The sequence below is a fragment of the Fukomys damarensis genome, unplaced genomic scaffold (assembly GCF_012274545.1).
Source record: "Fukomys damarensis isolate Sample0158 unplaced genomic scaffold, DMR_v1.0_HiC HiC_scaffold_24, whole genome shotgun sequence".
Classification (NCBI taxonomy): domain Eukaryota; kingdom Metazoa; phylum Chordata; class Mammalia; order Rodentia; family Bathyergidae; genus Fukomys; species Fukomys damarensis.
Window position 1 is genome coordinate 1,631,976 of NW_022900936.1, and position 24,361 is coordinate 1,656,336.

The window sequence follows — 24,361 nt, forward strand, 5'->3', positions numbered from 1 at the left end:
CTCTGCGGGGCTGTACCTGGGGCGCCCGGGAGCTCAGCGTGGCTGGCCGGACGCGAGGCCTGAGTGCAACCCACAGGGCGGTGCGGCTGCGCTGGCTGTGGTCCCGTTTGGTTTCTCCCATCGTGTTTGCCTGAGCTACACGTTCCGCTCCATATGTGGTGAAGCCGACGCTTTTATTCTAGTGTAGATCGTCCTTTACCCAGCACAGTTGAGTTCTTCATTAGTGGCGCGCCTGGAAACACAGCTGGGCTTTGCTGCCACTGCCGCTTAAGCTCGGTCCCTCAGCCTGGCTGAACGGGCTCAGCTCCGGGTCTCCCTGTGACTCCCGGTTCTGTGCTGTCCGCAGGGAGCAGCTGCTCAGGTGCTCAGCCCAGGCCTTGTCTCCAGGTCCCCGGGTGACATCCAGGGTGGTGACACGCAGTTCCTGCAGGGGGAGAGGGCGGGTCCTTGCCGTCTCCCCCGGGTGGGTGCCTCAGGGCAGCCCGGATCATGAGCCTTCACCCACTCCCCGCTGCTAGACAGCGCTTGTGAAGGTGAGGCTTGGTGAGTCTGTCAGCTCCTCTGTGACCCTTGATGTGGTCACGCTGCCTCCCCTCGGCCCGTTCACACGGCAAACCCTCCCGTGGTCCCCACATCCGTGGGTGTTTGTTATGGATGTAGCCTTACATTCCCGGAGGATCCTGGCCTGTCCCATCCTTCTCACGACTCTGGCATTTGGTTTGCTGATGCTTTGTTGTGGATTTGGTTGTCTGCATTTCAGTGGAAATGGGTCTGTCTTTCTTTCCATGTAATGTCTCGGTCCTGCCTAGCGTGTGGCTGACCCTGTAAATGAGTGGCAATGTGTTTGGTCTTCCGTTTTCTGGAAGGGCTTGTGTATAGCTGTAACTGTTGTCCTCTGCTGTTTGGTCTACAGAGTTCAGTTTGGGAGCTCGGACTGGGAGGGCAAGATGCGGAATCACCAGGCAGACTCCGGGGAGGTTTCTGGAACGCTTCCACTTTATTGAGGAAATGCACAGGCTTATATATCTTACGTGTGGACAACCATGTGGAAGGAGCATTTAATTACATGGCACTTTCTTATAGGTTATGCAGATCCATACATTAGTGGAGAACATTGGGCAATATCTTATTGGCTAGGCATACGGTGGGGTGATTCTTCTTGGGCCAGGCGAAGGAGCCATGGACTAGGGGCGGAGGTGTAGCCTGTTAGACCCAGCATCTACGCACTTAGGCAAGCTTGGTTTCAGCATGGTTTCTGAGCTTTCTCAGGAGACAGGAGTGTGGTGCACCTGGCCCAGCCAGGCCTGAACTTCTCCCGTAATGTCACCGTTTTCTTTAAATGCTTGGGCAGAATTCATCACAGACAATCTGGACCTAAGGGCTTCTTTACTGGAATGATTTAAAATTGATACATGGAGGAGGAGGAGTCGCGCAGACGGGAAGATATCTTCATAAGTTATGTTTCTGTAAAGGCTGGTACCTATAATATGTAATATTTTAAACTCTTCAATAGGACAGTAAGCAACCCAACTAAAATAGGCAAAGAAGCTGAACAGAGACCTCACCAGAGATCTACAAGTGCAAACAAGCGCGTGAGCTGACATCCCATGTCACACCTGAGAAAAATGAGAGTCAAAATTGCAACGAGCAGCCTCTGCATGCCCATTAGCACAGCCCACATTCAAAACACTGACAGCACCAGAGGCCTCAGGGATGCAGAGCCACAGGAACCCTCCTTCATCACTGGGGAAACGCAAAGCACTGTAGCCACTTTCACAGCGGTTTGCTGGTGCCTTACAAAACAAAACACGCTGTCATGATCCAGCCATCACACTGGTAGGATTTACCCGAAAGACTCACGTCTACATAGAAATCCATACACAAATGTACGTTGCAGCTTTATTCGAAATTGCTGCAATTTGGAAGCCTTGAGGTGACCTGAGTCTGCTGGCCCTGGGGACCAGCAGGTCAGCAGCAGGACTTCTGGGCAAGGGAGAGCCTGCAGCAGGCCTGGCGGGGGCAGGTGGAGTGACAGAGCAGAGGCATGGAGGAGAAGGGCATGCAGCAGGCAGGCTGGCAGCAGAAGGGTGTGCAGCAGGACGGCCGGCAGCTAGACTGCTGGCAGCAGGAGGAGGAGGCCCCCAAGCAGATAGGCTTGCAGCAGGCAGCTGTGCAACTGATGGGCTTGGGTGCAGCAGACAGGCTCACAGCAGGACGGCTGGCAGGAGGAGGAGCAGCAAGCCTGGCAGCACGGGCTGGACTCACAGCTCACTGGGGTGCAGATGAGGCTCAGGCAGGGGGCCGGGGCGCAGCAGCTGGGCTGGCAGCAGCTGGGGGCGCAGCAGGGGGGCTCGCAGCAGCTCTCTGCGCAGTCGTCCACCTGCCAGGGCTCAGAGCAGACGGACATGGTGGAGGCGGCCATGGCGGGGTTGGGCTGGGAGTGAGTGTGTGAGTGTGAGTGTGAGTGAGGTGTGTGTGAGTGTGAGTGTAGTTGTGTACAGAATGGAGGGTATGCAGTGCTCATATACCACTCAAGCCTGTGTTTGTCATCCCTACCCGCCCCCTTCCCTGTTGTTTCGAGGTGGGCCTAGGAGAAGCTTTTCTGGGCCCGTGACTGTGGCTGGCTGAGCTGGTAAAACTCCCTTGAAGTTGGCACACAGGGGTACCCTGTACTAGGGTGGGGATGGTGCCATGCCCCCTGGCTGGATTTAATCCTGCGCTGAAAGTTAGGGGCATCATAGCTCCCTCTGTCCCTGTCTAATCATATTACGGGGCTTCTTGCCATAGTTTTCTTCTGCCTTCTTGACCCTCAATGGGATTATCGATGTATTTAATCCTTATTTTCTACCTCTTTTTTGGAAGATATAAATTTTGACCTATGTCTGTTGCTCAGGGACTGGCTTGGGAACTACATTTGTTTGTTTTGTTAGATAATAATAAGTCCTGCTTGGTGCCAGCAACTATTCTGATCATGTGTATAAATATTAACTCATTAACTCTCACAACTTCATGAGGTTGGTGCTGTTATCTTCCTAGAGGAGGAAACTGAGGCACAATTAAGTACTTGTGCAAAGCCTACACAACTCAGCTAAAGTTGCTGGTGGGGACTTCTGTGTGCCTGTATCCTTTTTCTTTTTGGTTTTCATAACGTTCTTATTTATTTTTATTCATACACTTGTGTGTACACAGCGTTCACATTCCTTGTGTGGAGGGGGAACCTGTTCACCTTAATTCCTTTTCTTTTAAATGAAACCTGTGGACATTTTGAATCTGGTTTTACCACTTGCTACGATTCACCAAACAAGATCTAAGCACAGTAAGATGTATCTTCAACTCCAGCCCCATGTTCAAAACAGAATCCTTTAAGAAAGGAAAGTTATCTTCATGTGCCACAACATAAAAATGGGAGTACCAAATCTACAGAGCTGAGACTTTGCTCATAGCCTGTGCTTTGTAATTGACTTCGGTCTCAGAACACTTGCAGCAGTTCAGGCTGTATCTGGTTGCCACAGATTTGTTTTGGCTTTGCTTTCTGAGGCAGAGTCTCATGGTCCAGTCCAGGCTTCATTTCTCTTGCCTCCGCCTCAGGAGTCCCGGGATCACAGCTCAGTCCCTTTCTTATCCCTTCTCCCTCCCCTCCCTTCCATCCCAACCCTTCCCGTTTGTGAAAGACCCGTCTGCCTTTTTCTGCGTCCACTGAGAAGCTCATGTGGCTGTCGTCCCTGCTTCTGTTTTGATTTGTGCTTGTGGGCCATCCTTGCACCCCTGGATGAGGCCTGCTTGGTCGTGATTCCTAATCTTTTTGCTGATTCACTGCATTTTCTTTCCAAGTGTCTTACTGAGGATTTTTGCATCTATATTCATTAAAGAGTGTGATCTGTAGTTCTCTGTTTTAGTTGGATCCTTACCCGGTTTTACAGTCAGAGTAATGCTAGTGTCCAGCAATGATTTTGGCAGCACTCCTGTCCTTTTGATTTCATTAAAAAGCTTGAGGCGCTTTGGTGTTAGAGCTTCCCTGAAGCTTTTCGAGAAGTCAGCATTGAATCCATCTGGACCCTTGGGTTTTGGTTTTTTTATTGCTGCTTCAATTCCATTGCTGGTTATTGGATTGTTCAAGATTCTATAATCTTCTTTAAGTTTGGGTAATTCTTTTGTATCTAGGAATTGTTTCTTCTGAATTCTCCAATCTATTTGTGTACAATTAGCCAAGTCGTTGTTAACAATTTTTTTGTCAGTGTCCATTGTGATTTCACCTTTTCCATTTCTATTCACACAGATTTGGGTCTTCTGTCTCTTTTTCTTATTAGACTGATTAAGGATTTGTCTGTTTATTCTTTGGAGGAACAAACTCTCTGTATTTTTTACTGTTGTTTCAGTTTCATTGATTTCAGCTCTGATCTTTATAATTTCCTTTCTTGTCCTTGATTTGGGTTTAGGTTGTTCTCATTTTTCTAGGACTTTGTGTTATACCCTTAGGTTATTTATTTGGGCTCAGGATGTGGGCATCCACAGCTATAAACTTCCTTTTAAATTTTTTTAAATTAAAAAGGCAAAAGATTTATACGATCTGAAGATAAACCAGAATAAATTTTTTTAGTTAAAAATTTGACTTCCTTTTTGAGATTGCTTTCATTGTGTCCTACATGTTTTAAATATGTTGCACTGGCATTATCATTTAGTTCCAGAAACTATCTTGTGTTCCTTAACTTTGTCTTTGTTGTGTAGTTTCCATGCTTTGCTCAATTTCTGTGTTTTCTTTGGTTGTTGATTTCTAGTTTTATTGTGCTATGATCTGAAAATATGCATGATATAATTTCAATTCTTTTACATTTTCTTAAGTTTGCTTTAGTGGCTTGTTTGTGCTCTATTTTGGAGAAAATTCCTGGTGTGTGGAGAAGAATGTATATTCTGTTGTTGGCTGAAACACTCTGTAGATATCTAGTAAGTCCCACTGTTGAAAGGGTTTGTTTGTTTGTTTGTTTTGGTACCAGAGATTGAACTCAGGACCTTGAACTTTTGAGGCAGGCACTGAGCTAAATCCCTGGCCCCTGTTCAAAAGTTTTATTCAACTCTGATATTTCTTTGTCTAGTTGATCTATTTATGATAGTAGTATTGAGGTCCCCCCTATGATTTTGTTTATCTATTTTTTCCAGTAGTACTTCTTTTATGAAGTTATGTGTGCTGTTGTTTGGGGCATATACGTTAATAATTGTTATCTCTTCTAGCTGGGGTTTTCCCTTATCCAGTAGGTAGATGTCCCTGCATCTTTTGATTAGTTTTGGTTTGAAGTTTACTTTGTCTGAAAATAGGATAGCTACATCTGTGTTTTGGGGGTTTTCCATCTTTGGATTTTTAGTCTGTAAGTTTCTTTTTGTCCTAAATGTGTTTCTTGTGTGCAGCACACTGTTGGATTTTGTTTCTTGATCCATTCTGCCTGTGACTCTTTTGACTTGCAAATCGAGACCATTCACAGTGAGAGTTACTACTGATAGGGGCTGACTTATTCCTGCCTTGTTTTCCTGTTGCACTTCTCCCTGTCCTTATCTGCTCAGCCGCCTGGTCATTTTATTAGAACTTTTGTCGTTGTTGGCATCATTGTCTCTTTCTAGGATACCCTTCAGAATTATTTGGAGTACTCACTCAGTTGTCATTAGTTTCTTAAGTGCTTTTATTGTGAAAATACTTTATTTCACCATCAATTTTGAAAGATAGTTTTATAGGATTATGAGTCTGGATTGGAATTTGTTTTCTTTTAGGTCTTTAAACTCTTCATTGTAAACTATCATGGCCTCTAAGTCTGCTGTAATTCTAGTGAATTTTCCTTCATAAATGATTCATTCTTTTTCTCTAACCACTTTCAAGATTTTGTTCTTTTGATGAATTTACAGAATATTGACTATGATTTGTCTGGCAGAGCTTTTTTTCTTTCTTTCTCTCTCTCTCTCTCTCTCTCTCTCTCTCTTTGGTATTTCATATATCTATTATACATTTATTTGTCACACATAGTTTTCTACTTTGTACATAGTATTATTTACTATTATTGAAACATAAGTCTGCCGAATCTGTATTTTCACAAGATTCTACTATACTAAAATTACTTAAATTTTGTATTTTATATCATTCAGAGTTTTCTAGGTGCACTAATACCTCACTTATGATTTTGGGGAAGACAGCTGCATTTGTGTGTGTGTGAGGAAGATTGCCATGGTTGGATTTGTCCCCTGATGTGGAATTTGTGAACAGAGGCAAACTTTTGTTGAACAATTGTTTGTGAACTGAAGCATTTGGGAACCAAGGTGTTATTGTGTATCAACAGTCATACTACTTACTTTCCTGTATATAAACTGTATTTGTTATTTTGCCTTACAAATATCATAGTTAAGTTTTTAAACAATATAAGGTTAGAGGTGAAAGGATAAGCTGGGCATGGTGGAATGTGCCTATGTTAGCTGCTCAAGAAGCTCAGGCTGGAAGATCAAAACTTCAAGACCACATGGTGAGACCAGACTTTAAAGGACGTTCTATAGTGTTTGTAAAGGTCTACCATGGAGAACAACTTCGAGTGCTGTTTTATATAAACATTCTAGAATGAAAACAAAATAGCCTTCTAATTATTTTTGTTATACACACACACACACACACACACACACACACACAAGCATATCAGTATATACAAAAGAATTACCAAGTTGTTCTTTTTTAAACAAAACTACACTGATGAGTCTTTTTGGAGGTAACTATAACATCAATACTTTTGAGTACTTCTATGATTTATTGATCCTTTATGTTTCCTGATGCCTTTGGAAATTAATACTAACCCTCCAAACCCATTTATTTTAGTAAGTTTTCAAATGTACATTACATTTATAATTTTAAAAACTCCTAAAATATTCTCTTCTTCATTTCTCTATTATCTTTTGTTTTCTAACTTTTGGGTTTTCCAAACATTTAAATATATATTTCATATTTTTACTTTTCCAACTGACATATTTCAGGTTGAATAATCTGGCTTTTTCCCTAATTAGGGCTTTTAATTTTACTGTGGCTTTCCCCTGCTTACCATATAAATAATTTCCCCCTCATTTCCTTTTTCTTCAGTTACAGCCATTTACTTACTTTCTTTGTGCTTATTTATAAAAGTATTTTATTTATTTTTGTTTGTTTGTTTTTTCAAGACAGAGTCTCACTATATAGTTGAGACTGACCTGGAACTCACTTTTGTAGCCCAGGCTGGTCTCGAGCTCATGGCGATCCTCCTGCTTCAGCCTCCCAAGGGTTGGGATTACAGGCGTGTACCACCATATCCAGCTATAAAAGCATTTTATAAATAACATGTTAACTATGAGTATAGCTTTCCAGGCATCCCATTCATTGATGAGTAGTAAAGTTTTTTTACATTCTAAATTTTCTTAATCATATTTCTAAATTTGTATATAAATCAAGAGGTACTGTACACAGTATTTCAAAATTCTCTGGTGTAGGATTTAGTTCTTCCCCTCCATGTAAATTTCTTTGTCATATGGTATGATTAATGTTGAAATGCTAGACTTTAAGAAACTTAATTATAATTGTGGATTTTAGGCAATTCATACACTAAATTTCACGATGAGTAAAACTTTAAGATTTACACAGCTTTAATATCACTTTGAAATTATTTGTTAAATAACAAGTCTTTCACTTTCCTATCAGAAATATACCTTTTTCTATTTGTGTGCTAATAACTAAAATTATATATTAAAAGCATTAGAAATATGATGTATTTTTTATAAAACACTATATTTTAAGTGGTTTTGCCACCTGCCTCGTAAGCGCAAGGTCCAAAGTTCGATCCTCAGTACCAAACAAGCAGAGAAACACACACTGTTTTACTACTTGAAGAGAACTCTGACTTGGCTCACAGATTGTGGTGCTGCAAGCTCAGCCTGCTCTGTCTCGCCCTGAAGCCCATCGTTTCTAAGGCAGCTAGGGTGCTGGCCACAGAGCTGGGGAGCAGGGAGCTTTCAGTCGCCATCTTCCTGACGAGTCAGAGTGCTGTGTGCTCTTGCCTTGGTGCTCTGCTGACGGCCAGCGCACCTCACAATGAAGAGTCCGCTCTTGATTTTAGCACCTTCTGCAGTGGGGGATGAGATGTCGAAGTGCTCATGGCCCTGCTGCTCACACTTCTTTTGCTTCATTTAATAAAGCTGACCGCAAAGAAGTCTTGATGCCTTCAGAGTTAAAGCCAGTTTTCCTTCTCCATGGCCAGGATCACAAAGAAGCTTGGTAAAGTTATTCAGACGTCCCAGCTCCTTCGTAGTTGAAATGCCTTGTAATTTGGCCACCTTGGGAGTGTCTCTCAAGTTATCCAAGGCTCTTGGGTCGGGCCCTGCGGACGTGGACTCAGGTTTCTCAGCACGGCTGCAGCCCATGGGTGCCGCACAGATGTGCTTCCCAGAGCTTCTGCTCTGATCGTGGCTATTTGGTCTCTCTGTGCCTCACCCACCTGTTGTGAAATTCTTTTCCCTTTGTATTTGGGAAGTGTTCTATTCTTTAAGTCAACAGGCTCTTTTTAATGTCATTTGTGATATCTTCCAATTTTCCACTAATTCCTACTAAACTTAGATGAGCCTTCTTTGCATAATCTAGGAGCTCTTGGATCTATTTTTCCCATTCTTTTGTTGCTTTTAAGGAGCCTCTCATTAGTTCATCCCCAGCAGCAGCCCTGTCTTCTAGTTCTGACACTCTCTCTTTGTGCTAATCACTTCTGCTGCTCATACTTCTGTTCGATTTGTAATTGCCTGAATTTCTATTTGGAGCCTTTTGTAAACTCTAACTCTTTTCTATGCATGTTTTGTATCATCTTGTTTAGCTCTGCTAGCAATTTATGAGTGTGACCTGCAGACTCGCCGATTGCTTTATTTTGCCTAGGATCCCTTTACTCATATCTTCTGTGAACCTGCACATTGCCTTATTGATCTGTTTGGTTTTCCCCTGATGTCATTGTGAGCAATTTGGCTGCGAGGCTTTTGGTCCCCTCCCCTTTAGTGCCCCATATATTGATTTTGAGGCAGTTTGGAGTTTTTGGAGGCATTTTATCAACTTTTCTTCTCATGTTTCTACTTGTTTGTCTGTTTTTGTGTTGAGGCTTGCAGGTTCATGGTAGTGGAGAGCTTTTCTTTAGTATGGAGACCTCTTCAGGTCACATCTACATTTCAGTGCTGTCCTCCGGGCATGTCCCAGGTCCAACCCCTCCACTGACTTGGGAGGAGAGGTTGCAGCATGTTTGACCCAGTACCCAGTGCCCCTGGGCTGGGCCACAGTACTGTTACTGACCCCAAAGCAATCCAGATATTGGCACCCCAAGAAAACCAGTCAATAGCAACAGCTTTGTCACCTTGGCTATTATAATCAAATCAGCATCATCTGTAGCAGCAAATACAATCTGACAAACCACAAGAACCAATAATGCATCATCTTTAGCTGTAGAAAAGAGATTTATAGTTATGTTATGAGCACTAAGAAAAACCAAATATGGGCCTACTATTGACCCACAGTAATGTCTTAGATATTTCTACCTTTGGGGGCCATTTGTGAATAGTGCTGCAAAGGACACTGGCACCCAAATGTCTGTTTGGGACCTTTTAAAAAACATGAGTCTCTTTCTGAAGTTTGAAAGACCCTCTCCTCTGTGTGACTTGCTGGCTCAGATGGTGACCCTGTCTTGCCTCGGGGGAAGCACAAAATGTCCCCATGGAGGCTGTGCTATATTCTCTCTGGTGATGCAAGGGGGTTCCAGTTTCTCCACATCTTGGCCGGCACTTACTGTCCTTTTTTGTTAATTACCTCTGTCTCATAGGTGTGAAGTGGTGTCTCACCATGGCGTGGTTTGCATTTTCCTGATGACTGAAGATTAAACATCTCGATCTGTGGTGTGTTTATTGTGCTTTTGTGTGTCTTCACTGAAGACATGTTTATTCAGTCCTTTGCTAATATTTGAGTTGTTTGTTTTTGTTGTTGAGTGGCAGGAGCTCTTTCCATATCCTGAATATTAAGTACTTATCAGATATATGATTTGCAAATATTTCCTCATTTTTTTCGACTGTCTTCACACTTTCTTGATAATATCACACAGAAATTTTAAATTCTGAGGATATTCTATGCTTGTGCTTTTGTGTAATCTGTCAGAATCCATTGTGAAGACTTTCCCCTACATTTTCTTGTAAGATTTTTTATGGTTTTAGCTATTAAATTTAGGGCATTGATTTATTTTGAGTTTGGGCATTGATTAATTTTTGTATATGGGGAGAGATGAGTACCCGACATTAATTTTTTTGAGTGTAGAACTTGATTTTCCCCTGTGCTATTTGTTGAAGGCCAATCTTTTCCCTATTGAATGGATTTGAAAAAAAAAAGGGCCAGGGATATAGCTCAAGGGTGCTGCCGCCTGCCTCGAAAGCACAAGGTCTAGAGTTCAATCCCTCGTACCAAAACAACAACAAAAAGTCTGTGGCCATTCTACCCTGAACACGCCCAATCCCGTCTGAATGGATTTGGTGTCTTTGTCAGAGGTCAGTTGGCCATAAATACCAGTGTGTAGGCAAGTGTCACTCACAGCTCTGTCCCACTGGTCTATGTTCCCGTTCTTGAGTTGGTAACATACTGTTTTGATTGCACTAGCTTTGCCTTTCCACATCTTATCTCTTGTGGCCCACGTGTGCAGTACACAGTGCTCACATTTCTCATGGGGAGTTGGTGCGTATACACCATTCACCTTAACTTTTATTTCATCCCCTTCCCTCTCTCTCCAGTTCCCCGTATGCATTTCTGCCATTTGCAAAAGATCTATCGCTCTGTTTCATATCATCTATCTTTTATTTTGCTCTTTATTTCTATTTTGGGCTGCTCATGTCAGAGAAGTCATAAAATATGTAAACTATGTTTCTGTTTTATTTTACTTAATGTTATGACTTCAAGGTGCACCCATTTTCCTAAAATGACTCAAATCCATCCTTCTTCATGACAGACTAGTACTCCATTATGTAAAACACCATATTTCCTTTATCCACTCATCTGTTGATAGACATGTAGGCTGCTTCCAAGATTTGGCTGTTATATATTCTGCTGCTATAAACATGGGTGTGCATAGCTCACTGTAACATGATGTCTTTAACTCCTTCAGGAATGTACCTGAAGGGGAGTAGCTGGGTCAAATGGAATTTCTAGTTTTAGTTTTTTAGGAATCTCTGTACTTTCCCCCTCTACTTAACTGCTCACCCTGCCTGATGTATTCATTCTATCAGAACTTTTGACAAAGTTAGCTTCATTGTTCTTTCTAAGATATCCTTGAGAATTTTTTGGAGTGTTGGTTTGGTGGTCATTGATTTTTTAGGTGCTTCTTGTCATATAAAGACCTTATTTTTCCATTAATTTTGAAAGATAATTTTACAGGATATATCAGTCTGGGTTGGAAATTTCCTTTATGGATGGAACATTTCTCTCTAAACCCTGCTGGCCTGTAAGGTTTGTGTTGAGAAGTCTGCTGAGATTCTGATGGGTTTACCTTCATAAGTGATTCTTTGCTTTTCTCCAACAGCTTTTGGGATATTGTCCTTGTGCTGGACTTTTGGGATTTTGAGTAGAATGTGTCACGGACAGGTTCTTTTCTGATTGTGTCTATTTCAGGTTCTATATGGTTCTCTTGTCTGTATGATAAATTCTTTTCCCATATTTGGGAAGTTTTCTGCTGTTATTTCTAATTCCAATTAAACTTAGGTTAGCCTTCTTTCCATCATCTAGCAGTTTTTAAATACAGTTTCATGTTGTCTTGTCATATATACATATACATATACATATACACATATACATGTACATGTACATATACATATACATTTACATATACACATATACATATACATATATATGTGTGTGTGTGTGTGTATGTATATATATGATATCTATGACTGGTCTTCTAGTTTTAATGCTCTGTCTTCACATTAGTTATTTCTGCTGGCCATACTTTCAATAGAATTGTTAATCTACTGGCTTGCTGCTTTGTACCTTTTCATGGACTCTAATTCTCTGCTAGACTGGCCACTGAAGCCCCAAGTCAGGAGGATGTGTGGGAGCCATTGGCAGATTGGTGAAATAGCTTCTTTGGACCCTTAGAGCCACTGGGAGCTTTGTATTGTCACAGTAGAATAGAGATGGCAGTGCATGTCCCAGGAAGCCCCAGGAAGCCCCTTTGAATCTTTTTTTTTTCCTTTTTCTTTGAGGGGGCGTACCAGGGATCGAACTTGGGACCTTGCACTTGCAATGCAGGCATCAGCAGCACTGAGCTAAATCACTGGCTGAAAGCACATTTGAAGGGGTGCCCAGGAGGGCTTATCCCAAGGGGCTGAGCTTCCCTCAAATGCAAGGTCTCCTCAGCCTGGCCGCGCAGAAGTAGGTCAGACAGAGCTGGGAGCAAGTGTGAAATTGCAGGACACCTGGGGACACAATGGGCCAGGGTATGTGTCTCTCACATCTCAGCACCACAGCCTTCCTGTTCCTGTGCCTTCTGGTCTCTTAATCCACTTCCTCCATGGTTTTGTTTATTTTAATTTTCATTATTTTCTTTACTATGTACTCAGATATGGTTTTCTTCAAGAGTACTTCTTGAGTCCTCTAAAACTGAAAACTACAGCCCTCTGAAAAAAGAGATTGAAGAGGATATCAGAAAATGGAAAGACATCCCTTGCTCCTGGGCAGGAAGAACCAACATAGTGAAAATGGCTATACTTCTAAAACTGGTATACAGATTCAATGCAATCCAAATTGAAATCCCAATGGTATATTTCACAGAACTAGAAAACACAATCCAAAATTTCATTTGGAGCCAGAAGAGACCTAGAATAGCAAAAGCCATTCTAGGCAACAGAGACATGACGGGGTAGGGGGTTTTAAAAATCCCCAAATTGAAACTGTATTACAAAGCCACTGTCATAAAAGCAGCATGGTACTGACAAAGAAATAGATCTGAGGATCAGTGGAATAGATTAGAAGATGCAGAAACAACTCCAAATATACTCAGCTACCTCATCTTTGACAAAGAAGCCAACTATCCTCACTGGTAGAAAGATAGCCTCTTTAATAAATGGTGTTGGAAAAACTGGCTTTCAGCTTGCCAAAGGTTAAAACTAGAACCCTATCTTTCACCATCCACTAAACTAAAATCCAAGTAGATTAAAGATCTAAATATCAGCCGGGGATTTAGCTCAGTGGTTTCACTGCCTGCCTTGTAAGCACAAGGACCCGAGTTTGATCCCCAGTACCAAAAAAAAAAAAAAAAAAAAAAAAAAAAATTAAAAATAAAAAAAAAAAAAAAAATTAAAAATAAAAAAAAAAAAAAAAATCTAAATATCAAAACAGAAACACTAAACTTGCTGGAAAATAAGTTAGGTAGAACTCTTGAAGACATTGGCATAGGAAAAGACTTTATGAACAAAATCCCCAGTAGCATGGGAACTTTCACAAAGGATCAACAACTGGGATCTCATCCTATTAAAAAAACTTCTGCACTGCAAGAGAAACCACCAACAGAGCTAAGAGACAACCTATAATGTGGAAAAAAAATTTACCAGCTGTTCCTCAGACACAGGACTACTGTCTAGGAAATATAAATAACTCAAAAAAAATCAGACCCCTAAATATAAAGACCCAATTAAAAAATGGGCATCTGAAATGAACAGACATTTCTCAAACAAAGAAGTAAAAGCAGCAAATAAATATATGAAAAAAATGTTCCACATCACTGGTCATTCGAGAGATGCAGATGAAAACAACACTGAGGTTCTACCTCACCCCAGAAAGAATGGCTGCTATCTAGAAATCAATAACAAATGCTGGCAGGGCTGTGTGGAGATAGGAACCTTCTCCACTGTTGGTGGCAGTGCAGACTGTTGCAACCCCTGTGGCAATCAATATAGAGATACCTCAAAACACCAGGATTAGAGGTCCCATTTGACCCAGCTATCCCTCTGCTGGGTATCTTTCCAAAGGACACATGCATGTTTATAGCAGCACGGTTTGTAATAGCTAAAATTTGGAAATAGCCCAATTGCCCATCAACTGAGACTGGATAAAGAAGATGCGGTTTTTCTATAAAATGGAGAACTACTCAGCCATGAAGAATGAGACACTAGAGACATTTATATCTAAATGGATGCACATTGAGGCCATACTCTTAAGTGAAATAAATAGGACACGCTTGAGTAAATACCGAATAGTTTCTCTGGTGTGAAAAACTAAAAGTGTAAATAAGGTTCAGATGGTACAATCAATAGTGTGAAATAGGAAGAAAAGGTCTAAAGGAAAAGGGGAAGGTTGGGGAAGGGAAATAAGGGAAAACATATGAAAAAAGGAAACATGGAAACAGTCTTTGTAAATAGGGAAGGGTGAAGAGGCAGAGGTTGGAGGGGAGCTGAGACCCCTCCATCATTGAGTGAGGATGATGAGGACCTGGCTGAGGAGTGGGGCTCGCAGGACTGGGCAAGGCCGATCACCTCTCGATGATGGACCGGACACCAAACAACAGACTCGAACGCAGAGCCCATATCCGGGATGGGAGCTCCACAGCTGAGGCAGACACAGTACGCCGTCAGGAGCAGGCTGGGCATCCTCATCATGTGTCTCTCCGGGGGTTGGCTCTTCCCTCTTCTGTACGGAGGCTGGAGGACGGACGAAGGTGAAGGAGGCCAGAGAGAGCACGGAGAGCGTCAGAGTCAACAAGCTGGGGCCGAACCAAAACAGAAGCACACGGGCACGTGAGCCGGGACGACCGGAGGAGGCCAAAGCAGGAAGACAGCAGTGTGCTCACACCGCTGAGGCTCCCGGAGCCGGGTATAAATGCTGCTCGGGGAGGAGGCTGCACACATCACCCCCTCCTCCCAGCCACAGCCACCTCAGCCACCATGTGCCTCACCAGCTGCTCCTCGGGCTGCCAGCCGGCCTGCTGCGTGCCTGTGAGCTGCAAGCCTGTGCTGTGCGTGGTGCCCTCCTGCCAGACCTCGGGGAGCTGCCAGCCCTCCTGCCAGTCTTCCCTGTGTGTCCCCGTGAGCTGCGGGCCCTCGGTGAGCCTGGCCCCCTCCTGCCAGTCCTCGGGGTGCCCCACGCTCCTCTGCAACCCCGTCTCGTGCGGCACCTCCTCCTGCTGCACCTCCTCGTGCTGATGACCTCCGTCGCCGGGCCAGGTGGCCGGGACAGCTACACAGACTTGCGCGGCCCACGTTCAGCATTGCGGCCGCCGGGAGGCCCGCTGAGCTGAGCCGCTGGACTCTGGGCTGGAATCCAGCACAGGCCTCCGCAGCCTCCCTTTGCCCGACCCGCAGGGGCCTGCCCTCGTCCTCAGCGTCCCCCTGTCGCCCACGGGAGCCCAATAAATGCACTTTCCCATGCCCCTCTGTGTCTCTCCGTGCTCTCGGTCGCCGCGTTTCCTGGCCTTGGGTGGGGTGAAGGTGAAGGGTTCAGCGGAAACCCCAGTCGACCCTCAGGAGAAACTGAGGCCCTCAGCGCGGAGAAGCTGAACGTCTGTTGGAGCTGGTCAGGGCTGCCACTCGGGAGACAGAATTCTGCGCGAGGCTGAGCGTGTGCTCTGGGCTCCTGCGTACTTCAAACAAGTGTTAAGGCAGAGGCAGGAGCGTGGGAGGTCCCACGGGCCGCGTGTCCAGGGTTCAGAGTGACGCAGGTGGGACGGGGCGGGATGGTGGGAAGGGCTGGCTGTGCTTGACAGGCGGTGCTCACCCAGGAGGGGCGGGCGCTGAGGAGAGGAAGGGGTCCCAGCGAGGAGCCAGTCAGGGGCGGGATGGCCCTGTGGCGGCTGCTGGACGGAGGCATTGTTCTCCGTGGAAAGCCGCAGCTCGGGGCGCAGAAAGGACAGGAGGTGGCCGGAATGAGCCTGGTGGGGTTTCCTGTGTCCCGGGACGAGCCCCCGAGCCTGCCCAGGACCCAGGTTTTGTTTGGTGTTTCGTTTTGTTTTGCTTTTCTTTAATACATCTTTGTAACAGCATAAAACACTCATCTCTCTCTCCGTTCATCTGTTGATGGGCATACGGGCTGCTTGCAAGACATAGTCGTTACGAGTTGTGCGAATATAAACATGGGTGTGCACAGATCACTGTAATATGATGTCTTTAACTCTCTGGGGACATACTTAGAAGCAGAATAGCTGGGTTAAATGGAATTTCTTTTTTTTTCTGGTGATAGGGATCAGACTCAGGACCTTGTGCTTGTGAGGCAGGTGCGATGCCACTGCACTAAGTCCCTAGCCCTGGAATTTCTATTTTTTGTGTTTTTTTGAAACTCCATGTTGATTTCCATAATGGTTAACCTAGTTTACATTTCCCCCAACCATGGAAAATGGGTCAAAAGTCTAAATTTTCAAACAGAAACCTTAACCTACTAAAAGATGAAATAGGTAAAACTTTTGAAGCCACAGACAGAGGCAAGGACTTTCTGAACATAACTCCAGTGTCCCACAATAAAACAGTGAGAATCAACAAATGGGATTGTATACCCCAAAGCTTTTCCACATCATAGGAAACAACCAACAGAATAAAGAGACTGACAGAATGAATAGGAAAAAGCTTTGCTAACTATTCCTTAGACAGAGAAGAAATATCTAGACCATGTAAAGATCTCTAAAACAATTAGTCCCCTCCAAATAAAAGACCCAGTCAAAACCTGGGCAGCTGCAAATGAACAGACATTTCTCAGAAGAAGGACAAGTGGTCCATGAATTCATGGAAAAATGTTCAATATCACTGGTCATTAGAGAACTACAAATTAAAGAATGCTGAATTCACCTCACCTCTTTCAGAAAGAATGGTCATCATCAAGAAATCAAATAATCAACACCAGTGAGGCTGTAGGGAAAAAGGAGCCCTTCTACACAGCTGGGTTTTGAGAGGTGACTGAATCTAGTTTTTGAATTCTGGCATTAATTGTGTGATCCTGGTTTTAAGGGTGTGTGATTACAGCATTAGTCCACTGATTGGTTTGGCATATTTCCCGGGTTGGACAATGGGAAGGCCCAGCTTTGTTGTGAGTGCTACCTGCCCTACACTTGCCTGGATAGAATAAGTGGGACAGAAAGAGGGCTTCTGTTGTCCCTTGCTTAGCTACTTCACTGCTTGTTGGCTTCTGCCTGCCATGAACTGTTTCTCTTCTTTGCTGCCCCTCTGCCATGCTACCCTTCCTTGGAGCCAGCCAAGATGAACAGAGACCTCTACAAACTGTGAGCCAAGTAAATCTTTCCACCTGCAACTTTGGGTGCCAGATATTTTGTCTCAGCAATGAGAAAACTAACTAAAACATTGCCTTTATTCCATTGCCTCTTATTGGATTGTTCAGCATTTTTATGTTTTCTTATTTCAGTTACGGTAATTCATGTGTGTCTAGGAATCTACCTATTTGTTCAGGGTTCTCCAACATGTTGGAGTATAGTTTTTCATAGTAGTTCCTAACGATAGTCTTGATTCCAGAGGTTTTAATTTTAGTTATGATTTTTTTCAGTTCAAGCTACAGTGATGTGGGTCTTTCCTTCTTTCTTTTTTTAAATTTGGGTAGGAATTTATCTCTGTTAATTATTCTTCAAAAAACCAACTCTTCAATTCATGAGTTCCTTGTGTTTTTGGTCTAAATTTGTTAATTTCCACACTGATATTTATGATTTCCACCTTCTACTACACTGGGACTGGTCTTGTTTTACTAGTATTTTGAGGTTGGTATTTGGGTTACTTGTTTGACCTTGCTCTGTTTTTCTAATGTGAGCATTCACACTATAAATTTCCCTCTTAGGACTGATTTCATTGTTTCCCATACATTCTGGTATGTTGAACTGGCACTGTCCTTTGATTCTAGGAAATGTTTACTTTCTTTCTTGATTTCTCCTGTTATGCATTGAATGTTCAGGAATGTGTTATTTAACATCCTGATGTTAATAAAAATTTCTGGGTTTTTTGGTGATCGATATCTAGTAGCAGTGCTTTATGATCTGATAGTATATGTGGGATGGATTAGATTTTTTGTATTTATTTGAAGAGATTTTATGGGCTGGTTCTGAGGCCACTTTTGGAGGAATTTCTGGGAGCTGTCGAGAACAATGTGTATTCTGAAATAGGGTAGAAAATTCTGTAGATATTTATTAAGTAAGTTGTTAAAATGTGATTTTGCTGTGATACTCCACCATTATATTTTGTATATTTAATTATTTTTGGAAAGTGGGGTATTGTGGTCACCCACTATATCATGTTAGCTATTGTCTGATCTTTTATGTCCAGTATTGTTTGTGTTTGGGTGTTTTAGTGATATTCAATGCATGTACATTTTCATTTCATCATCTCTTCCTGTCAAATGGTCCCCTTAATTAATATAGAGAGATCTTCATTCCCTCTTGGCTTGGTTTTATCCTGAAGTATTGTTTGAGAATAAAATGGCTTTTCTTGCTTTTGGGGTCCTGGGGCATGGAATATTGTTTTCCATCTTTTGATTTTTAGTCTATGAATTTCTTTATGATTAGATGAGGCTCTTGAATGCACCAGACCATTGAGTTTTGTTTTTGAGGCAGTCTCCCAATCTGCGCTTCTGAGTTACTGCTGAGACAGAGTGACTCATTCCTGACTCGTTCCTGTTGGCTCCTTTATTTTCCCTGTACTTTGTTTGTAACTACTGACCTTGCTCCACCTATTTACCACTTTGGGCTTTTTTTGGTTTATTGTCTCTGTCTAGGATGTTCTTGAGTATTGTTGGAGCATAGCTTTGTTTTCATAGATTTCTTAATGTGTCTCTGTCATGGAATATCCTTATTTTACCACTGATTTTAAAAGATAGTTTGGAGAGTTTATATGGCTGGGCTGGATGTCATTTTCATCCTCCTGTACTGGGCAGACAAAGTCTCTATGCTCTTCCTCCTATGTGACTGCACTGAGCTCCCAGAACATCCTGATGAGCACGCTTATTCCATTCAGCCTCTCATCTTCTGCCACCCTTACTGACCTACCAGTCAAGTGTCACCTTGGTGGCGGTTGGAACAATACAAATCCTTCTGGAAGGAAATCTGGCATCAATACCTTGGGTTGCTGGGATCTTGCCAGAATAATTGAAGAAAGCTGAGAGAGTCACTCAGAACCTAGATACAGGCCAGGCATTGCTGGGGCAGGTTTCTTATGTACCAGGATCATGGAGAGGGTGCAATTAGCCATGAAGCTGAGTCAAAAGAAACAAAGAAACAAGCACACTGGGAGAGTAGGAAGCCAAAGCAGGAAGACAGCAGTGTGCTCACGCCGCCGAGGCTCCCGGAGCCGGGTATAAATGCTGCTCGGGGAGGAGGCTGCACACATCACCCCCTCCTCCCAGCCACAGCCACCTCAGCCACCATGTGCCTCACCAGCTGCTCCTCGGGCTGCCAGCCGGCCAGCTGCGTGCCTGTGAGCTGCAAGCCTGTGCTGTGCGTGGTGCCCTCCTGCCAGACCTCGGGGAGCTGCCAGCCCTCCTGCCAGTCCTCCGTGTGTGTCCCCGTGAGCTGCAGGCCTGTCCTGTGCGTGGTGCCCTCCTGCCAGTCCTCGGGGAGCTGCCAGCCCCCCTGCCAGTCTTCCCTGTGTGTCCCCGTGAGCTGCGGGCCCTCGGTGAGCCTGGCCCCCTCCTGCCAGTCCTCGGGGTGCCCCACGCTCCTCTGCAACCCCGTCTCGTGCGGCACCTCCTCCTGCTGCACCTCCTCGTGCTGATGACCTCCGTCGCCGGGCCAGGTGGCCGGGACAGCTACACAGACTTGCGCGGCCCACGTTCAGCATTGCGGCCGCCGGGAGGCCCGCTGAGCTGAGACGCTGCTCTAGGATCCAGCTCTCGGGTCCAGAGCGTCTCCTCCCTGTCCATCCCCAAGACATGTTCCTGTTCCTATATCCCATGGGAACCCAATAAATAGATTTTCCCTATGTAGCTCTGTTAGTTTGGTCTTCTTTTTCCATCCCTGTTTCTCAGCCTTCTGTGATTCTGGTGATGAAAGGTTTCAGGTCTGACCCAAGTTGCCCCATGAGTGGAACTGAGGCCTGAGTAGACTAAGGAGAACAACATATATTTGGCTGATTAGTGCGGTCCTAAGGAGAAAGAATTCTCCACGGGGCTGAGTGCGTGCTCTGGGCTTCTGCAGATTTCAAACAAGTTTTAAAGGGAGAGGCAGGAGTGTTTGGGTTTCACTGGCTGTGTCCTGGCTTCACTGATGCAGGCGGGACAGCAGGGGATTGCGGGATGAGGTGGGTGTTTGTGAGTGGCTGTGTCGTAAAGGGAGGGCCGTGCTGAGGAGCACAGGGACTCCTGGGAAAGTGCCCAAGTAGGGCCAAGATGTTCCTGGCGGCTGGCTCCTTCAGGGAATGCGGTTCTCCTGTGAAACCGCTCGTTGTGTGTGCAATGTTCTCACTGGTGAGGCTTCCTGGTCCTGGGGTAAGACACTCACTCCTTGCCAGGGTCCCGTGTTTGTTTGAGGTGGACAGGACTGAGTCCATATCTATTAGGGCCTCTTGGCCTGGGACTTTGTGAGCCATCAAACTCTTTTGCCTTTCTGGTCTTACTTCTTCCATACTTTCCCTATTGATCAAATCTGTCCCCAACAAAGTGCTGTCTGTCACTTCTTCCTTTTTGAGAACTGCTGTCAAGCAAGAAACAGGGTTTATGGCTTAGGTTGGCTTGTGGGTGGAGCAGAAGCACCAGACTCAGGAAGGCCAGCCGGCGGTGAAGGGTCATTTCAAGTCCTCAGGCCACCATTACGCCATGTGTTTTACTTCTCTGAAACATGAGGAAAGGCACAGAATCAGGGTAGCTGTTAGGATGGGCAGTAGAGCAAGGACACTTTGTATCTCTGATCAGTTCTGCTCCTAAATCAACCCGTGGTTAAGGTCACATGGGCTGGGATTGGGTGACCTGCGTTCCCAGCAGCCTGTCCAGCTGTGGCAGAGGTTTTGGACCTGACCCCTGCTGTCCTGTCGCTTTGCAGCTGCGGCAGGAGCACCAAGTCTGCTTCCTCCTCGGCTCAGCACACAGCCCGCCTCCTTTGTGTCGTGTGAGTACCTGAACTGAGAGCCCAAGTGTGGAAGGACAGTCGGAAACAGCCAGAGTCCTTCCTGACCAGCTGTCTGAATGACAGTCCCACCCTAGCTGGCAGATCCTCTCTGTGCCTCGCAACGAAGTGCACCCTAGCAAGCAGAGCCACGCCAGCCTGAGGATTGTATTCTACTTCCTCGGAGGCGGGAAGGAGAGTCGCTCCATCCAGGGGAGGGTGGCTGCAGCCCCAGGGCTTCCCCAGCTCTCCAGATGGTATGAGATTCCGGGAGCTTTTGGAGCCACACAGCCTTGTTAGTTTCAGCAGCTGCTGCTCGCTAAATTGGCCCCAGGCCGTAGGCTGGGGTCCGCGCGCGGGGCGGTGCTGTCAGGACGCAGCATCACGGGAGGCACCAGTAACTCCTACATGGGTGGCAAGTGCGAGCTGGCGTGAACGCCCTGAGTGATGCAGCTGAGGCCGACCGTAGGAACCGTGTGGGAGACGACACACGGAGGACAGCGACGCGGAAGCATGTGGAGAAGAGTTTCTTGTGGCCAGACCCTGCTGGCAAGGGCACAGTGGGGATTTCCAAAATGGAAATCGCCAGCCACACAGAGACGGGCCTTCCTCAGAGCCTGCGGTGGCTTAGACAGCAAAGCATCTGCAGAACGCCCTTCTGTCACGTGGCCATGCAGGGCTCCGGGCTCCACACAGACCCAAGGTTATGCCCTACGCTGTGACTTCTATGAGACTTCAGCCCTGGCCCTGAGCTCCAGGAGAGGATGAGGAGGTCCGGGCCGGAGTTCAGGAGGAACTGGGTTCCCAGCCTCTAGAGGAGGGAATGCGCCGGACAGGAAAAGATTGGTTCTCTGTTCTCAGGCGGCTTTAACTGGTGTTCACCTGTTACAGGTTGTTCTCCTTTCTGTTGCCAGTGAGCGACCACTGCAGCAAGGGCTGAGGCCGTGCACTGCCCGTGTGTGGCCCAGGGACGCAGTGACACAACCAGCAGTCAGGCTCCCCCATAGCAGCGCTCTGAGAAGGTCTGATCAGTGCTTTCCATTTCTGGCCAGGCCTGGAGCTACAAGGGTGTGGCCAGCTGTAAATGTAGCCAGAATCCCTTTTTATGAGCAGCAGAGCTGGAGTCCAGCAGGAAGGGCAGGAAAGCATCGCTGCTGTGAGAGGCAGAGTGTGCTGGGCGGGGCCCCTGCTGCCTGTGCAGACCGGGAAGGAAGAGCCTCCCCCGGGCCCAGAGCCCTTTGGGACCCGCCCTGAGGCCCGAGCTGATGCACCCACCCTGTCCTGTGTTCGGGAAAGCTGACTCCCAGGTGTCATCTGCTCCAAATCCAGCTGCCACAGGGCCGCACTGGGGTGCAGCTGACCCCGCTTGTCTTAGCTGGCTGTGTTTCAGGGAGGCACATCTCCAGGGTGCGTCCCTGATGCCGAATGTCTTAGAAGCTGTGAGTGGATGCCGAAAAGGTGTCTGGGACCCTGTGACTTTTTGGAGAGAGGAGCGTGATCCACCGTGTCCCGAAAGGAGAGTGGGTTCGCAACCTCCTTTGTCCAGATGCCTGGGTGGAGGCCCACGGAGGCCCCCGTGGCACACAGGCTGCAGCTGTGGACAGAGGGGCCTTGGCCATGAGACACACAGTAGTGCTGTCAGCTCAGCGCCCAGCCCCAGCGCCTGGGTAACTGCACTGGAAAGGCCAAAGAACCTGGAACAGAGCAGTGGGAGCCTCGGGCCTGGGAGCTGACCAAGACAAGGTCCTGGGCTCTTCTTAGTGGGCGGAGTTTTTATTTTTACTGCTTCAATGTCCGTGCCTGTTATTGGAGTATTCACAGTTCTTCTATTTTCTCGGTTCATTTTTGGTCATTCATGTGTATCTTGGAATTTATCCATTTCTTATGGATTCTTCAATTTATTGGAGTGCAAGTATTTCAAAGAAGTTCCTAAGAATTTTCTGGACTTCTATAGCTTCCATTGTGATCTTATGTTTTTCTTTCTTTCTTTTTTTTTGGTACTGGGGTCAAACTTGGGACCTTGCACTTGCAAGGCAGTTGGCAGAAACACTGAGCTAATTACCCAGCCCTGATCTCACCTTTTTATTTCTTTTTCTTTCTTTCTTTTCTTTTTCTTTTTTTTTTTTTTTTTGGTACCAAGGATTGAACCTTGTGCTTGCAAGGCAAGTGGCAGCACCACTGAGCTAAGTCCCTGGCCCTTCCTTACCTTTTTATTTCTCATTGCGTTGATTTGGGTCTTTTTATTTCTTTTTTTAATAAGATTGGTTAAGGAGCTTTGTCTTTCAAAGAAACAGCTCTTCAATTCATTGATTGTATTGTTTTGTTTTAATTTCATTAATTTCTGCTGTAATCTTTATAATGTCCTCCCTTGTGCTCGCTTTGGATTTGGATTGTTCTTGTTTTTCTAGGACCTTGAGGTGCATCTTTTTTTTCAGTACCGGGGTCAAACTTGGGACCTTGCGCTTGCGAGGCAGGCAGTGGCACCACTGAGCTGGACCCTGGGCCCAAGGCGCATCAATCTTACAGCATTCCATGATGGATCCAGTGGGTCCTGGCTTTTCTTAGGTTATTTGCTTTCTTAGGTTTCGGTTTGCTTGTTCTTTGATTATGTTTTACTCTATTTTTGTGTTTTGGTTTTGGTTTAGATGTGGGCTTTTGTAGCTTTCAGTCTCCTCCTTCTGACTGCTTTCACTGTGTCCCAGAAGCTCTGTTATGTTGTTCCGGCATTGTGGCTTGACTCTAGGAACTGTGTGGTTTCTCCCTTGACACGTTGAGCATTAAACAGTATATCATTTATTTTTCATGTGTTTGCATAGTTTCTGGGGTTTCCTTTGCCATTAACCTCTAGTTTCCATGTGCTGTGATCTGATAATAGGAATGGAATAATTCCATTCGTAGCATTTACTGAAGCATGTTTCATGGACTAGTATGTGTTCTGTTTTGGAGAAAGTTTCATGTGATACTGAGAAGAACGTGTACTCTGCTTCTGGGTGGAATACTCTGCACAGATCTTCTAAGTCCTATTGTTCAAAGGTTTGGCTCAACTTCGATACATCTGTGTGGATTTTTGTCTAGGTGGTCTGTCTACTTTTGACAGTGGTGTATTGAGTTTCCCAGTATAATTGTGCTGATGTTTATCTGGTCTTTCATGTTCAGGAGTGCTTGTTTTATGAAGCTGGGTGTGCCAGTGTCCAGTGCATGTACAGTTATAATTGTTACCTCCTGGTGTTATATAGTTACCTTAGCCAACAGTGAATGACATTCTTTGCCTCTTCTTATCAGTTTTGACTCAGGTCCAC

General features: G+C 45.2%; 2 protein-coding genes and 1 pseudogene across 2 annotated transcripts in view; 2 read left to right on the plus strand and 1 right to left on the minus strand.

Annotated features, from left to right (window-relative positions):
* Window positions 1-24,361, plus strand: part of Tspear (thrombospondin type laminin G domain and EAR repeats) — a 161,899-nt gene that overhangs the window by 10,576 nt on the left and 126,962 nt on the right. The gene's annotated exons all lie outside the window — the stretch shown is intronic.
* On the minus strand, window positions 1,848-2,459 carry LOC104870714 (annotated as a pseudogene).
* On the plus strand, window positions 19,141-19,885 carry LOC117287506 (keratin-associated protein 12-2-like). The gene has a single exon (XM_033768126.1). It carries the CDS (start codon window positions 19,180-19,182, stop codon window positions 19,735-19,737), a length of 558 nt encoding a protein of 185 aa, XP_033624017.1. The 5' UTR covers window positions 19,141-19,179; the 3' UTR covers window positions 19,738-19,885.